This window comes from Montipora capricornis, chromosome 13 (assembly GCF_036669925.1).
Source record: "Montipora capricornis isolate CH-2021 chromosome 13, ASM3666992v2, whole genome shotgun sequence".
Lineage (NCBI taxonomy): Eukaryota > Metazoa > Cnidaria > Anthozoa > Scleractinia > Acroporidae > Montipora > Montipora capricornis.
In genome coordinates, this window is record NC_090895.1 from 47548078 (window position 1) to 47565577 (window position 17500).

At 39.2% G+C, this 17500-nt stretch overlaps 1 protein-coding gene across 5 annotated transcripts in view; it reads right to left on the reverse strand.

Annotated features, from left to right (window-relative positions):
* LOC138030034 (dedicator of cytokinesis protein 9-like) overlaps positions 1-17500 on the reverse strand; it is an 89490-nt gene that overhangs the window by 19819 nt on the left and 52171 nt on the right. For 4 of the 5 annotated variants that reach the window (XM_068877894.1, XM_068877895.1, XM_068877891.1 and 1 more), the window contains 11 exons: positions 16060-16107; positions 13953-14053; positions 12341-12447; positions 11533-11577; positions 10879-10971; positions 9372-9428; positions 7375-7419; positions 6841-6921; positions 4273-4380; positions 3594-3671; positions 202-339 (listed from right to left, as the gene is read on the reverse strand). In XM_068877894.1, coding sequence (XP_068733995.1) covers positions 202-339; positions 3594-3671; positions 4273-4380; positions 6841-6921; positions 7375-7419; positions 9372-9428; positions 10879-10971; positions 11533-11577; positions 12341-12447; positions 13953-14053; positions 16060-16107 — 901 coding nt within the window. The remainder of the gene's footprint in view (positions 1-201; positions 340-3593; positions 3672-4272; positions 4381-6840; positions 6922-7374; positions 7420-9371; positions 9429-10878; positions 10972-11532; positions 11578-12340; positions 12448-13952; positions 14054-16059; positions 16108-17500) is intronic. The other variant, XM_068877893.1, reaches the window with a different exon arrangement.

Below are 17500 nucleotides of genomic sequence, written 5' to 3' on the forward strand. Positions count from 1 at the left end.
ATAGGCCATTTTCAAAATATCAAATATTTAAATTGATAGTGAGACAGTGAGTACAAAAACAATAGAAACACAAAATATCTACATATCACCCACTTTCCTTTTTCTTTGTCCTCTAAACCTCTCTTTCACCCTGAATTTTAATCTATCGAAAAGGTTCATTAAGAAGTTTCAGAGTCACGTGAAGAAACAAAGCGGAATTACCTCGGAGAAATTCTCATGACCCTCGTGAACAGCAGCCATGTGCTCTAACCACGTCTCTCGCAATTCCGGAGTACTAGAGTAAGACTTGGCCAAACTGTACTGAAGATCCACTAACATGTCAGGGACATCATCGTATTCCTAGAAGGCACAGTCAATAACTGTGTTTTAATTGGTTTACACAACATAGAAGAAGTTTTACGAAAGACGAATCTGAATTTTTTATTTTTATTTTTAAGATAAGACCCTGACGGTTCATAACGAATGACTTGGCTATTCAAATGAGGCTTTCTCGGTGAGAGACGGCTGCTACCTCGGGTTACACACACAATAAGGTAACCTAACAACTGTTTTAACTCTTTAAATAATTATGAAAAATGAGGGACATTGGGCCAAGAACCAACCTGTTAAAAGAGGAATATTAAGACCAAATTTCGAAAGATTTGAAAAAAATAAAAACAGAAAGCACGAAAGATTAGGACGAACCTTCCACCTGATTTCCTCAGATGGAAACCCCTTACTAATTTAAATAGAAGAAACTTCTCTCTAAAGACAGACTTCGCCACTGAAGAATTCCGGATTGACGACACTGTATAAGAAACTAACTGTTTACAAATTTTCATATTCTATAACTCACAACACCTTTTCCATAAACAAAGCTAAAATACACTTAGTTCTTAATTAAATTCGACAAAAAAAAAATTCCTTTAAGTTGCCAAATTTGCAAGAAAGGACAAATTACCAGAAACAAAGCTTTGCGGGAACTAGCTGGACTCAGCAGACACGGAGAAGTTACAACTGGAAGAACAGTTAGCTGATGAGCTGCAAGCTCCTCAATCGCATGAAGCCTCAACTTCTTCTTCTTGTCCCTAACTGCCCATGTTTTACTCCACACCTCGTTTACAATGTCCTCGTAAGAAAGTGTTGGCAAAACCATTCTCGAATTCAGTTTTGGTTTGATAATGTCTGACTTTTACCACGGCAGAGGCGTCACAAATTTATACTAATCCAAATCCAAGCTTGTTTGCCTTAGTTGTTTTGTCTCAGAAATGCGAAGGGAATCAGATTTCGTTTAAGATTTGAAACACCACGTTGTCACGTAGGCCACGCAAGAGATACGTTCTGTTGATAACACATAACAGGAAGGACTGCACGGTAACATCACACGTACTTTTCCCCTCTCTTGTCACATAAATATTGGGGCTTCCACGAGATATGAAGATATCGATATCAAAGCCGCGATACGATACAGTCTCTAAATCGACCCCGCGATACAATAACAAACATCGAGCATTTGTGAGATCGACAACCCGAGGTACCAAAGAGGAAGACCTGCAGCAATGATTTTATTTTTCATTTTCTTAACATTATAAATGGTTCAAAAATAGCTAAATAAACTATGCTTGCGCGAGAATTACAAAAAAATGTCGAAAAGGGATACATCATTCTATCATGCAATTTCAATATCTTGTTCCAATATTGCCATTCGTATCGAGAGAACAAATACCGTGATTCGCCGATACATAGTTGATTCAAAGCAATTGCATTAAATATCCTGACCAAGTGATATTTGTCGCGATAAACGGCGGTCAATCAGTAAAAAATCTACGATAAAAATAACACCAGAAATCGCAAAGGTAAAACTTAAATTTGATTTTTTTTTACTGCACACAGTGATTGATTTCACCCGCTGTGCTGGTGTATGGTTAGTAATGATCTTTTCACGCCCTTACCGTTAATTTCTTCTCATTTTCCGCACGTACATTAGAACGTTGCACAAAAAGACAAGCACGGATAAATACTAACTTGCTATCCGGTCCCTCGATGCGCTTAGTTTTTGTACACCTTTTTGTTAATGAAAATTAATTGCAGAAATCTTAGAGCTTTGCAAGGAGGCGTCTTTTTAAGCTCTGAAATTACCTTAAGGCAGTTTTTGCAATTGGGAAAAAATTGAGAAAAATAATGGTATTTAAATTAAAACACTATATCAGAGTAAAAGTGCGCGTCTTTTTTCTGCGATAAAGTCGCAAAAACGTAGCAATCTGAGCGAACAATTTCTCGAATTTAATCGTCGGTGAATAAAAACGGAAAGTGTAGCCTTTAACATAAATAGAAAAATCAAAACAAAACCAAATCAATCAGACTAAAATTCATATAATGTGTTTACCAAGTTTCAAAATTGAACATTTGAACGCTTGGGAAGATCCTCAAAACTCAAAGGGTAGTTGGAGAACACTGAAAAATTCTCCGGCGTATTTCACGTGCATAACGTTTAACTTTCTATCTTCAAAGGAAAACATTTCAGTCAATTCATGAACTTTGCAACTGTTATGTTGTCTCTGGTCTTAAAAGCATGTTGAAAGATCGATTTTTCAGAATACTCAGACGGTAGTTTCACGAATCGCTTTTGGAGATTTCGAGAAACAGGTACCTATGTGACACATGCAGGATCACGCTGTTGTTGTACTTAAGTAAGAAACTACATTTTTCGGTTGATAGACCATTCAGACATCACAATCTTTACTCTCTTGCCAATGTAATGTAACTAAACTATCGGAAGATGGTTTAGAGGGAAGATCTTTGTAGATAGTATAAAATTCAAAACCTTGGGCGATATTTGCAAATTACCCCGCGGCAACCAACCAACATCGACTTTAACATAAGTACTTTAACCTTTATTTTCCTATATTCGATTTGTAATTTTAGACACAGCTTTCGTTCTTATTGCATGAAAGGCGACACAAACCAGATTCATCCATCCACTGATATAACAAAAAAAAACCGACGGACCAAGGTAAAAATGACGAAAGCTTATGCAACCTGTTTGAATAAAATACAAAACCACAAAAAAACCCCAAAAGGTGAGCAAAATCACCGATGAACGCGAATAACAATTTCACACGCCACGGTTCTCTGGGAGAAAGGAAATCGCATCATCACATCCACTCCTCAATGGATATTTAGGAAACCTTACAATGACACAAAATTACACATAATATCCACCGATGTTAGTTGCTGAAAATACAACTCACCCCACCCGTCCACCCTCGTGTTGTCTCCCTTCTTTTTGTAGTTAACTCGACAGGAAAAACTTTCCCTATACCGTAATACCAATGAGACAGAAAAAGAAGAACTGTTTATCCTTGGTCCTACGATACGAAGAGTTCAGATTCATCCATGTTTTGTTGCCTTTCCGGTTATCAAGGGGCAAAAGGGCTGAAGTAAATGACCAGTCTTCAGGTACAATGTACTACTAATAAGTCAACTCCACCCATCCCACAGCCTCCACAAAACATCGTCCACACCAAATTTGCCTGCCTGCCTCCCCAAGTAAAATGATCACGTGGTACGAATAAGGGCCTTGCACTGAATGAGCAAGACGGACAGCAGCTCACCTTCATCTGTGCAGTCGCTTGCAAAACAGTGTGGATCTTCTTCGTTAGATCTTTAACTTCAGAGGTAAACGCTGTATGCTGAAAGTGAAGATAGAAATTCCGAAAACATCAGCAAAGTGAAATGGCAATGTTCCGCGGAATCGCGCAGCTTTGTGAGAACTTCCCAATGGACATACATAGGTATAGAATGAAGACTAATTTACAATAATCTACATTTGATGCTAACTCCAGTGCAGCTGAGAGGATTAAAAATTGGTTCATTGAAACAGAGGATAACTGTTCTTTAGTAAGCGTTAAAATTCCCTACTAGTAGAGGTCTCTTTTCCTTTTGCGTTCGCTGGGCTGACGAGTACTGGAAAAGACACCTCTGCCATTGGTCGAAACTCACTGTGTTGAGCATGCACGGCGGTTACTTAGCGACCATACCCTCACGTGATACTTCATGTTGTGTGGGCTCACTCAACAACAGCGGAATTACTATAAAGGAATGCGCAGGATGAACGGCGGTTGGATCAAAATGAATGTCGATCCACGGCAGAGGTCTCTTTTCCCGTACTCGTCTGCAGCCCAGCGAACGCAAAAAGAAAAGATACCTCTGCTAGCAGGGACGTATTACATGATCTTGGTCTTACTACTCAAAAGAAAGAGAGAGAAAAAGAAACACAAAGAAAAACAATACCTTCATGCCTTTATCTTCAGCAGCATAATTCTTCAACGCCTGGAGGCAGTTATTGACAGCTGTTCGGTTTAAACCACTAGCCATAAGCTTAGAGACTGCCACAATGACCTATCCATAAATACAGACATAAAAAGCAGCTCTCAAGGCGTGACCACAAAGTACACAGGATGGCATAATTGAAGAACTGGTACATCATGATTTCGTCGTAACGCGCAAATGCACAGAGTTAAGGTGAAATGAAACTAAGTTGATAGTTAATCAGTCGGTTTATTAAGACATAATTATTTTCATGGCTCAATTTGACCGTCAGTGACTTTTGCCAAGTACACATGTGATATTCCTTAGCTATCTTTACAGGGCTAGTGCACATTTGTGTCATTCATATAAAGTAAGCATGATCAAATCAAATCACAAATCAAAAGACGTTATTTAACGAGGGACACATATTTGCATCTTGTGTACTCTACCATGCGGCCCAAGAACTACAAGAGCTAGGTGGACAGAAAGCCCAAATTCAACAACAGTGTTTTCTTTATTTTTATTGTAGCGGAGCTCTACTATGTCAGCACAGAAAACAGAAAACAAGTTAATTGAATTGATTGTTATGGGTACATCGATATCAGCAATTAAACAAATGAAGCCACTTTGGCAGCTTGCCCTATTAGTCTTGGCATGCCTATGTTGTAATAAAAGTATTGAATTTAAAAACTCAAACGAAAGACAATTTCGGTGAAAGATGCGAAAATATTGAACACGAATAACTATGCCAGTGTAGAGAAGACACTGACTCGCCTCCTCCCCGAGTCATGCTCTCTTCCATCTCCCCACCCCCCTAACCCGAAAACAAACTTAAATGTAATTGTAAATAAATACACAAAACGATAAATAGGATTGCAGACGATATTACGTCTCTTTTCAGTTAATTTTAATACAGCAGAGAAGCTCAACGTTTCGTAAAGTGCAGGTGCTACAAATCTTAGTACCCCAAGCGAAGTGTCTGAAAAAAAAAAAACGGTAAAAACAGCAAAAGCATGCGAAAAAAAAAATGTTCCCCAATTTGCATTTTTCAGCTGTATTTAATTTAAAAGCTGAAAAGAAAACCACTTCGAGTCGCAAGCTGTGAAAGTATTGCTTAAAATTCACTGAGCAGGGACAAAGGGGATACTCCCAGCTCAAACCCTCTCCCCCCAAAATAATAAAGAAATAATAAAATAACAAGCAAAAAAGTCAACTAAAAGCAAAGCATAATGTCTTCTAGATTGTAGATCCTATTTGTGGGGCCGATCTCCAAAGCAGACTATTCAAACATCACTGACACTAATGACAAAAATCACCTGCCTGCGATTCGGCAAATACAGACAGAGCTTTTTATCAAGATCGCCCACGCGCGAATAATTGGATGATAAAGGAGAAAGATCTTTGGTCGCGACAAATGAGTGTGTATTTTCATTCAACACGGGAGGAATGATTCGGTTTAACAGGTGAAGCCGATTTTAAAGTGAACCAGCAAAAATTCATGCAAACCGGGAAAAATTGGTTCCTAACCTAAGTCGACTAAATTTTCAATTTGACTTTTTTTATTTCCCTGGGAGGACAAATGAATGCTCTCTAAAAATGCTAACAAAATGTTTCTTGTTCAATTGGTAAATAAACAACTCACATAAGTGTTCGCGTTTATTTGCAATTTCGCATTATAAGAGTTACATAAATCAAGACTTTGAGATAAAAACAGGAAAAGCTATAATACAGCCGTTTTAACCCTGGTAATCTGGAAGCAAAACAAGCCTTACAATTTACTTTTGCATTCAACATACTCCCAGCAAAAAGTACTAATTACATATGGGAACATATGAAAGGTGAAGAAGTTTGTTGACGGATCACTTCTCTCCCTGTAAAACAAGATCGTCTTTTTAATTTCTAATTTTTTTCTTTTAATATGATGACATGAGTACAGTGGTGCAATGCAAGGGATAACGTATCGATACTGAACTATTCTGTATATGCTCTGCTTCGGCTTGTCTTCGACCGACCCTGGCAAAAACTTGGAATTTAATCTACGTGAAAGTGAAGATTGACTGGAGGAACTGCTTTTACTAGCCATTTGTTCTCCTTTTTTTCAAAAAAAAAATGTAGCTTATTTATATACACCTTTTAATATTTGTTTATGTTGTCTTGCCTTGTTTTACTGGATTTCCGATAAACGACTGCTCGTAGTCTCTGATGGTCCGTCGAATGAAGCCAAATTAATCTATGAGAACGATTTGCTGCATACGACACGAAGTCGACGATTCAACGTGCAAATTTTAGTTAAACGATTGCATTCCCGAACCTTTACGACAAAATTATGAAAGTATTAAAGCAGCAAATTGCGCGAGTTGCAATGTACACAATGGATTGATAAGGGCCTTTTAGCCGTGATCAGAAACGGAAAAATGTCTGAATGGCAAACACTGCATAGTATAAATGCAACTTAAAAATTACGCTGTGCATTCCACAAACCAGAAGAAAATAATGCAGCTTCGTTGGACATTCTAAAATAAGCGCTGAATATTGTAATATCGCACTTACTTGCCAATGGACTCGATCACAACCTTGTGCTCCAGAGAATTCAAAATTACTTCTCATCAGCAGATAAAGAAACGAACAGGCCTGTGACGAACAAAGATCCCAGTAGTGAGTATTTCTGAGGGGATGAATGTGTTTTGAAAAAATATACTTGATTGCGCCTAGCTGTGCCATTCATGACCTTTATGACAGTTACAAATATAACAACACTTAATGATTTCAGGCGTTTTATCTAAAATGACTGCTAAAATATCACAAATAGTCAGATTACGTTTCCTTGCCTTAAACCACGTTGTACGACTTCAACTGTCCGAAAAGATCAAAGAAAAAAAGGCGATGAAACGTTGCTAAACCCTCAAAGCATCAGTTGTGTAGGAACCGAATGTATTACAATGTTATTACCTAAATGACATCTACCCTTTGAGGGGCATTATTTGTGAAATTAAAGCATGCTTAGAAACGCTTGCATTGGTTGCTCACAGAAAAAAAAAGGTAATGGCAAGTGACAAGTGTACAGCTCTTAAAATCTGAACACACCTGGTTCCGCAGACCTTTCAATTTCGAGTTGCAGCAACTCAGGATCTATTAAACAGAGACAAAGACAGAAACAATAAATATGAGGTGGATTAAGACTAGACCATGTCAAACCAGAACGAGAGAGAAAGTATCGCTGTTTACATGAAAAATGCCATTAACATAGGAGTGTTGCATTGAAAAAGACGAAAATGAACAAGGAATGGAAAGCTAAAACTCCGGCAGTGCTCACAGTAAAAGATTTCAAATACAATACATAAAAATAGAATTAATGTGCAGAGTACATTTAACAATTATTCCAGCAGCGCGTGACATCAGACAATAGAGAAAGCGCTTAGTGGCCCATTTGATGAAAAGCATCGGCAAATCCTTATTTCTAACGGTAAAATGTTGTTTCCGATAAAACGTTAATAAGACATTTCAAAAAATTAGCTAAATTTAATAAGCGAATAAGCTTTAATAAGCGAATAAGTGTCCCCCTGCTTAATATCACTCAAGTCTACGAACAACCCCTCCTGTAAAAACTACCTGTGACGGAAACCAGTATTAAAGTTAACACTATTGGCCCGTTTATGGATTCGAACCAATCACCTGGCAGTATGACCACTTCTGATAAAAGTCTTCACACAGAACTGAGAAGTGCAATAGACAATCTACTCGCGCCCAAGATTATGGACACCACCTGGAAGGCGCAAACCCGGTAGACCGAAGACCACTTGGCGGAGAAACATCATCTCCCAGCTTAAACAACTAGATATCACCTGGGGCGAAGCGCAACACCTTGCACACAACCGACAAAAGTGGAGGCGATTGATACTGGCCTTATGTCCCACCGGGGACGAAGAGGCCTAACTAACTAACTAACTAAGTCTACGAATACAGACAATTAACATAAAATAGTGTCCCTATACTCTGCTCACGAAGGAGAGATTAACAGCTGCATTTAACCCAAACTAAATGTAACGCTAACCGAAATACTTCCCTCATTGTTTGAAAAAAGTAGCAAAATGGCTTGGACTCACGTTAACAGGACTTGACGAGTTAGGGGATATTTACATGAGACCGGCATGAATTCGTATCGGCCTTCACACACTTCTTCTTATGCGTTTACATGAGACCGACCTGACCTCGTCTCGGTTGCGGTCTGAGTTCGTACCGTTCTCATGTAAATTACAACAAATCTCAGACGGGGTCGAGGAATTTCAAGCCAGGTATGCTTTCGGGTCCGCCATATATTTATTAGACAAAAGATATCATTTTGTCCCGAAACCAGGCACCAAGCATTTCGTCCCGGTTTCATGTAAACGGCTGCAAAAATTTCATACCGGTACAAGTTCATACCGGTCTGAGTTCGTTCGGTCTCATGTAAATAACACCTTAGATACTATATGAGAATTGGTCGCGCCTCTAATTGCGTGCATTTCTGGACATAGGTGACTTAAATGTGACATTCCCCTGGCGGAACATCTCAGCCAGTCCAATTGGTGTCAGAAAAAAGCTAATTCTGACGAGTTAAGACTGGTTTATTTACAAGGAACAAGGAGTTTATCGAACAAAACTCTGAAAAGAGTGTTATCTCTAGCCTGCTTCAATTAACTTCTTATACTAAAAGAAAAGATAAAAATACAAATGAAGTTGTGGGCATCTTCAAGTTCAAGAAGTTTTTTGCTTGGCAGAGAAGGGAGGGAGGGGAGCGAAAGGAGGGGGGGGGGGGGGGGGGGAGGAAGGGGGTTATAACCGAAACGAAAAACCCAAACTGACGAAGGGAGGAAGTGCAAGTCGGCAAAAACCGTGCATTTGAGCCATACATGTTCAACGGCTTGGAGTGGGCTTATCGCTTATCGTCAAAGAAACTTCCCGCTTAACTTCTGTTTACAGGAAGATGGGCTACAAAGCAAGAAAATCGAGAAAGCTCCTCGCCAGAGTGACAAAATTCCGTTCTTTCCTGAACAGGGAATAGTCTTCTTTTTTTTTTCAAAATAAAGGAAAATTCTACGTACCTCGCGACAAAGATCCCCACAGTAACTGGCACTTCCCCTGTATAAAGCGGCTGGAAACTGTGGGTAAGGTAATGAAAGAGTGATGGAGAATGTCAAAGACAGAAATATCACAAAGAGAAGGCAAATCCCCATTATCGAGCAAGCGGCTCCGCTTATTTCCCTTCCGTTAATAGTCATGCAACCGCAACTTTTACCGCGATTTTTACAATTCCGAGGAATCTGACCTTCAAGCACTACGCGCCGAACTGTGAATGCATTTTGGCTTCCATCAATCAAATTTCCGAACCTAACCTCGAAGATCGACTCCGCCTCCGGAAAGTGGACTGGACTTTTTGTTTAGTTCACAGCTCCAATACCATTATGATATCTTTTTAGAGGTTCTTCAGTAAAAAGATTGGTACAGATTCCGTCACTTTTCATCGGCGTCGAGTTCGAATGTACGAATGAACCGTCGGAAAGATGCTGATTGGTAGGTTACGTCGCACATCAATTGATTTCGGCGTCAACTCTCGGCTTGGCGTCGGAAGTTATGAAGCCAAACCGAAGTTTGGCCGTACCATTCCGCAGAATTATGAAAATTGCAGTGGGTCTTTTGTCCTCTCCGTTACTTCTCCTTAAGTATATTTTCTTGGTAAACCTGTTTTGTTACACACCCAGAACGAGTAAAAGAAAATAACAGAAATGCAGACACAACAATCGTGTTTTTCCCCTCCCACAATGCTGATGCTAACACATTGCAACCACCTTGACGATCAGACATAGTTTGACGTTACTTTGGTTGGAAGAAATTTGAGTGTAGCTTTAAAGGTAACCTTTACGGCTAAAATGAATACATGGGTGAAAGTGACTTGAAAGTAATTCAATGGCAACGTTCCACCCCACGACTTCCTGTTAAGATTGCACCAAATTGCCCGCAAATTGGCAAGCTAATTCGAGAAGACTGAAAATCACACGTACTGCGCTGCGACAAACCGAACTAACGAGCAATCGTCACAATTATTCAAGATGGCGTCTCCGCGAAATTTTGAAAACAGAAATACGGTAAGCGATTATGATATTTATTTACTTTGGTTACAAATGCATTCTTCGAAAAAAAAAGTGTAAATAAATTTGATTGTAAAACATTATTTAAAGTGGTTTGAAGACACTTTTAGACTGGTTCCATGTAATATTAATCACACCTGGAAAATAATGAAAGATTTGATCTTCAACCAATGAATGTGATCATTGAAAGTGTGGCCGTTCTTTTGTTTTCCAGCCGCTTATTATGCAACTGAGAGGGCATATTTTTTCAAGGATACCGTAGCAACTAACACTGGGTTCATATCGTTCTAATGGAAATACAAATGATCAAGTTGCAGTTCTATAACCATCACATAAGACTTAAAATGAGCCACGATTTCAACAAATGTTTATGTACAGAGAGAAATGAAACTGGACAGGACTGAAACTACCAAGCAACCTTGATCGGCACTTGGCCACGCTACTTATAACAGTGTATACTGACCTTGTTGATGTAAGATCTCAAGCTTGCAAATACATGTCTCATCATGAATTCTGATTGGGGAATCTGAAGGAAGCTCAACAGTACACTGAACACCTGATAAGGAATAATAATCATATATAACGCCGATGATGATGATGATGATGATGACAATAATAAACAACAAGTAAAAAAGCCACAACACACAACCAAAAACATATTTTTTTACGTTGCGTTCTTACTGGCCCAGCTACTGAAATTCATTACTGGAGGCGCCAATTCAAGCCAATTTCCTTGGAAAGGGTCGCTCAATGTGCTTTTAGGGTTATAGTAAAATTGCATGATCGACCGTTACTTAACAGGACCTCGAATTTACCAATACTATTTTTCCCTTTCCAAACTCGTTATTTAAAAAAAAGCTCCATTTGCTAAAGGGAATTTTTAAGAAGCAATTCATTCCGGGATCTTTAAACCAACCAAAACACAAGGCACCCGAATTTCCAACGTAACCACACTCAAATTTGAAAGATATTCCAGGCGAAGAGAATGAAATTGTCAAGTTTCCACAACTTTCCAGGTTTCCCATAATCACAAACAACCCACGACTATGGGCCTTACATGATTTTATGAAAGATTTCAGGTGAGGATTCAGGGGAACGAGTAAGTAACTAAACATACCTTCTTCATCAAAATATTGTCACCCTCATCTTGCTCCAGCTGGAACTAAAGCAGACAGCAAGGCCGTGAATTTATGTATTCTTGGCTTGCACTCAGGTGATTAGCAGGCCATGTGGTGTACAAAACAAATGCAAAATGTCGCTCGCGTTTTGCATAATACTAATGTTCAGTACACCAACATGGCCATAAGTTACAAAATGCATGAAAAAGTTTATGCGATGTTTTATTTATTATAATTATACTCAACAAAACCACTCCATCGCTTTTTTCCCATAGCAACTTCCACTCTATAACCTATTTATGCAGCAAGGTTCCCATAAGGGTCTCACCCAAGGTTTATTTTTTGGCGAGCGAAGCGACATCCCAGTGGATAGCTTAATAAATATTAACAAATATTAATAAAGCCAATCAAATGCTTAATGAATCTTGCAGCCCAACGATGGGCTTACTCAGTAGCAGGTTATGAACTGTAAAATTGGGGATTGGTGTTTACGGGATACAAATGATGCATATAATACTACCCAAATAAACAAAGCGGGGTGTGAAACCTGGGACTTCCGGGTTCCACGTCCTGAACACTCGAATCAGTTGGTCACGTTGCCTTGGCAGTAAGGAACTTAAGCAGGAGACGTCTTTAAGCCACAGATAGACACGGAAGACGGAAGTAAACATTTCTGTGCCTATCAGCTTTTTCAACTAATCACCTCTAATACAGAAAAACATACTTAGCAATATAAAAGTGGTAGAGTCAAGACAAAATAATGAGAAAGGGGCTTACCGTATGACTGACATTCGTTCTTTCACTTACCTTAAAATGACCGCAAAAGAGTTCAATCGTATCTAAAACAATCAGACCAACTTCGTTCGCCAGATTACCCTCCAACAGGACTCTAGTTTGAATGTCCATATTCAAGCCTAAAGAAGACAAAGAAAACAGAGTGTGTTACCCATAGCTACGTCTTAGAGAAAGAATGCTATGATTTGAAACAAGTCGATTCAGCATAGCTACAAACTTTATTCATCAGGAAATCGTCAGAGCCTAAAAATCTTCCAAGGTGTTTGAATCTTGCGGATCCAGTTCCCCATTCACATGTTATATAATGTTGCGTTATAATCTTTCTATATTAAGTGGACTCGAAACCCTTGTTGGAGAAGACAACGTTTTGCGCAACTGTGGCGAGTTGCATTCTTCACGTTTAATTTGATTGGTTACATAACTCATTCTACAATAATAAAACGATAACTAGTGATCCAGAATCCGATGCAAGATGGTACCTGTGTCCCCGTTCCTCGTGATTCCCTTTCTCACCAACAGTTTTGTGAGTTACACTTCTGGGCCCAGTTGTTCAAACTAACCTTTAACCACAGGTTAAACTAACCTTTGGTTAGGCCTAACTGGAGGTTAAATTTCCTAACCGTGAGTTTGTTAACTCGCTGTTAGAATTGCATTGTTCGAAGCGCGGTTAGACAACAGGTTAGCTAACCTCGGGTTAAGCGCGTTTAACCCGCGGTTAGCATCCCATAATAAACTATTTGTACAATGTTGCCATGGTGAGCAAGTTGCGAGCTCTGCAAAATGGCTTCCTAAGCTATCTCACGCAAAGCACGAAAACAACAAGATTGGTAATAAATAAAATAGACTCTCGTCGAAAGCGGTAACGAGCACGCAGCTCTTCATCTGTGAAATCGTCGATTTCACACTGAGTTCCGGCTCTAAATCTCCTAAATCACAAAACAACAAGTCCGCCATCTTTATTCCTGATTTAACCGGAGATTAACAATTTAACCCTGCTCGCTCGGTGGGTTAGATTTAACCCACCGTTTAGCCCTAGGTTAGTGTTAACCTTCCGTTGAACAACGCAACTAACCTGCGATTAAAATTTAACCTCCGGTTAAGGCAATTTAACCCGCTTTCGAACAATCGGGCCCTGGTGCCCGCTGCTCGAAGCCTGATTAGCGCTAACCGTTACTTAAGAGGTACCAAAACCTATAGGTTTCCATGGGATTTAACACTGGTTAGCGCTAACATGCTTCCAGCAACACTGGCCTGATGGCTACAAACGTTATGAAAAAGACCGATATAAAGAAAGAAACCCAACGGTTGCCAACCACCAGTAGTAATTCACTTCCAAACGACGTTTTCAAGCGTTTGTGCCTAGCGGTGGTCACCTGGATTACCCTTGGATTTTTCTTGTTGTGAACTGGCTTCCCGTTCTTAAGAGAAATTCAAACGAGCCCAAATTATTCTGTAAACTAGGCTACCCAGTTCTCAATAAAAAAAAAACAGAAACCAAACAAACAAAAGACTGCCTAGAGATCATGAGAAACCGAGAAAATACGGTGGCATTCAAACCTGACGTTTGCGGATCACCTATGAAGTGGCCCGTGATATAAAATACCTCATAGCAGCTAGTTTTTACCTCCACTGCTTGCCGCTCTCGAGTGACGGGTCTTTCCCTGGTTGGACACACCCCCTTGGTATTTCTGTTCAAGGAACTGTTTGGTTGTTTCGCTGTTTGTGCTGCAACACAGTGTGTAAGTGGAAAAAGAATCAGAAAGGAAGTCACCATGAAAAGAAAACAAAAAATGAAAGGTATATGATTCAGTGATGATGATTGGATTTTAGTGTCAGGTTATCAGATATGTCCAGAAATGCACCAACTTGGACGCAAACGTATTTCACTAAGCGTCACATAGCTCTTCTCCCCAACTTCAACATCACTTATGTCTCGCAATACAGAAAATTAACGTCACTAAAAGTGCCCCCCAAATGCTCCTTGTCAAGTAAAGATAAACAGCTGCATTTACCATAAGCTAAAAATATCGATAACCTTTACCATTCCCTTAATTATTGTTGGAAATAGGTAGCAAAGGCTTAGACTCAAATGGACACTTCGTATTGGATGCCAAAATTGGGCGTGCATCCAATTAGGTGTATTGCTGGACATAAGCGGGTTATCAGGTTGATGCAAAAAGGCAAACTGATGAACCAAGGCAATGGTGTAAAGACATTTACGAAAGACGGTTGCATTTAGTGTTATGACTGAATCACAATGTATCAGAGATTTAACAAACGTTTAAACTGTCAGAATATATAATTACACTGATGTAATGGAATTAACACATTGTTTTAACTTGGGCGTTCTCGAAAATTAGCAACCTCGTTCCCAGGGTCTCTCTTCTCTGCCTCCATTGTCGTTGACAGAAGACCCTGGTTCACGCTGGTCACGTGTCTCCCAGAATCTGGGAGGTTGGCGAAATGTGAGTTAGGGGACGGGTGGCAATGTAGGCTTTGTTGACATTGCAAAGAAGGGAATCAGCACGCAATTGATTTTGTGGCCAGATAACCATTGACAAAACGTTTGACAGCAGTATTTTATGTACTACACATATGGAACCCGATGTGAAAGAAAAAAAGTTGTGGTCAAATCGATCAGACGCCACAGAAAATATCCTCACGTTATTCAAGTTTTCATCCGTGTGAAGGTCCGGATCAACGAAGAATGCTAATAGTTTGCGACCATTTTAAAGGAAAGAAGATTTTGTCGTGCAAGAAAACAAGCGAAACGGTTATCCATGGAAAACAAACATGTTCAGCGATCAGCCGGTGTGTTGTTATTTAAGTTCTCGAGTCACATATCGACCTCAAATCCATCAAATCAAACTGTATTACAATGTGCAGGTATTTCATTTTGTTCTTTGATTTTCGTTTTTCTTTCGAAAGTTAAACAACGTGATTGCTAAGGTCGCAATCTTGTACAGCGAGTTGACAGTTTGACTTATGATATTTATATTTCAACAACTTCGTGTAAATTGTCGATGTCGTTAAGATTTTTTTTACCACTGCACCGCGCTTCAATAGCGTGTATATTTTTAGTCGCAGTAAAATAAAAGAGACATTTTTATCAAGCAAACGTATTGTTTGGTGTATTCTTTTATGTTAGTGTTTGTTCTGAAGAAGCAACTTTGGCTACTAACGAAATTATTTTTTTTTAAAGCGAACGTCAATCGCCGCTCGACATTGAAGTCGTCTTGTCGATCACAAAAGCTCTTGCTTTTAGTTTGACCGCTTTTGTGGAAATTCATCTCCTGTGGGAATATAACATCAGCTCTTTTGACCTTTTTATTTTAGAAATGCCTTGTTAAACGAATATTTTTTCGCCCAGGTGCGGTTGCGGGATCAAAATATAACGAAAACACTACCCTAGCGGAAAAATGTTTGTCGACGAGTGCCACGTGACCAGCGTGAACCAGGGTCTTCTCTCAACGACAATGGAGGCAGAGAAGAGAGACCCTGGGAACGAGGTTGGAAAATTAGTTGCCACATATTTAAGAAGTCCAATCTTAGAAGAGGCAAAATACGGCGAGTATTTTACTTGTTAAACTTTAAAGATTGTAAGGTCAATGAAATTTTATCTTCAAATACCTGGTCTCTTTCAACAGATTAAGGTCGTTATCATTTATAAAGTTACACCAGGAAACACAACTTGCAAATTAATGAGAAAAGAGTACGACCCGTATTCATACTTTGCATTGTGCAATGGACGCCATAACGCTTTGAGGAAATCAAATTCCCTGTTAAAGCACAAAATGCATGAGGTTAATAGGAGATTACCACAAAGTGGATGTACGCAAAGGTATTAGACGTTTGAAGTTCATTAGACGTGTTTAGATTAACGTAGCATTGCGTTTCTGAACATTTAGCACAGACTAAGGCCCGTTTTAAACGTCGCATTTCACATGTGCCGAGTCTAATGCAAATGAGAAAAATCTATTGTTTTCGCTCATTTGCATTAGATTCGGCACATGTGAAATGCGACGTTTAAAACAGGCCTAAGGACTGTGTGGTTTCGGCGACCTTTAATTAATTAATTAATTAATTGAGGATTGTTCAATCTGGGTCATTTACTGAGGCGAATAAACTGCATCACATACACCTTTTTCCAAAATGGCCGTCATATAAATGTTTTGTTTCTATTCAAACTAGCCCATAATGCCTCGTTCTTAAGCTTAAAATTCAAAAGAATATTTTGCCTTGAACAAGGCATCAAGGTCTAATTTGAATAAAACTAAAGAATATCTAAAAGACGCCCGTTTTGGAAAAAGGTGTATAGGCCCCGTTTTAAAGGGAACAATGTGGATCAATCGCCCACAGGAGCTACCCTTGGTGAGCCACTTTATTTTTTATTGCTTGCAACATGGCGAACTATATATGACAAACAAAAACTCAGCTCGATTCATTTTTTTTTTCTGTTCTCGCCATTTGAACACTTTGGCTCAACTTGGTCACTAAGGTAAGGACAAAGTGAACTAGCTGCTGAAGTTAACTCGCCACAAAGGATAATCAAGGGTAAATTGACTCAAGGGATATGGATCTTTGGTTAGCTGAAATTAGGCAATGGGATCAGTCTTTAAGTCTGTAAAGTGTAAATCGTTGGAAAAGGTGTTTCTGTTTATGTCTTGGGAAGGTCTTCTGACAATGGAGTGATAAGCCAGAAGCGATCGAGTTCACCGTTTCAGTCATGGAAAGGTAAAGCAAGATGGACAGTGTGCGATTAAGCGTGAAGAAGTTACTTGATGTCATTTGCTGCAATAGGTTTTGAGAAGTCAGTTCACGAATACAAGAAATTTTAGTTTCAACGCAATTTTTTGTCATGTTTCACTATGGTATACCTTTTTTTATGATTTACTTTATTGTTTTTCTAAAGAACGCCTTATAATTATGAGCTTTAAAAAATAAAATAGACCCGTGAAAATAATGATGTAAAAGTGGCCTGGTGCAGTTCGAAGCACAATAGGTTAATGCAATCATTTCTCCGGATACAGCTACTCTTTCGTACCCACATTAAAAACCTTTGACTGGTTTCGGAGCAGAAGGTCTGTGAATTTCGGATTTCCAGCTCTTCTAAGCAATCCCAGAAGTCTGAAACACTAGTGCTTCGCAACGGTTGGAAAATACGCTACTACG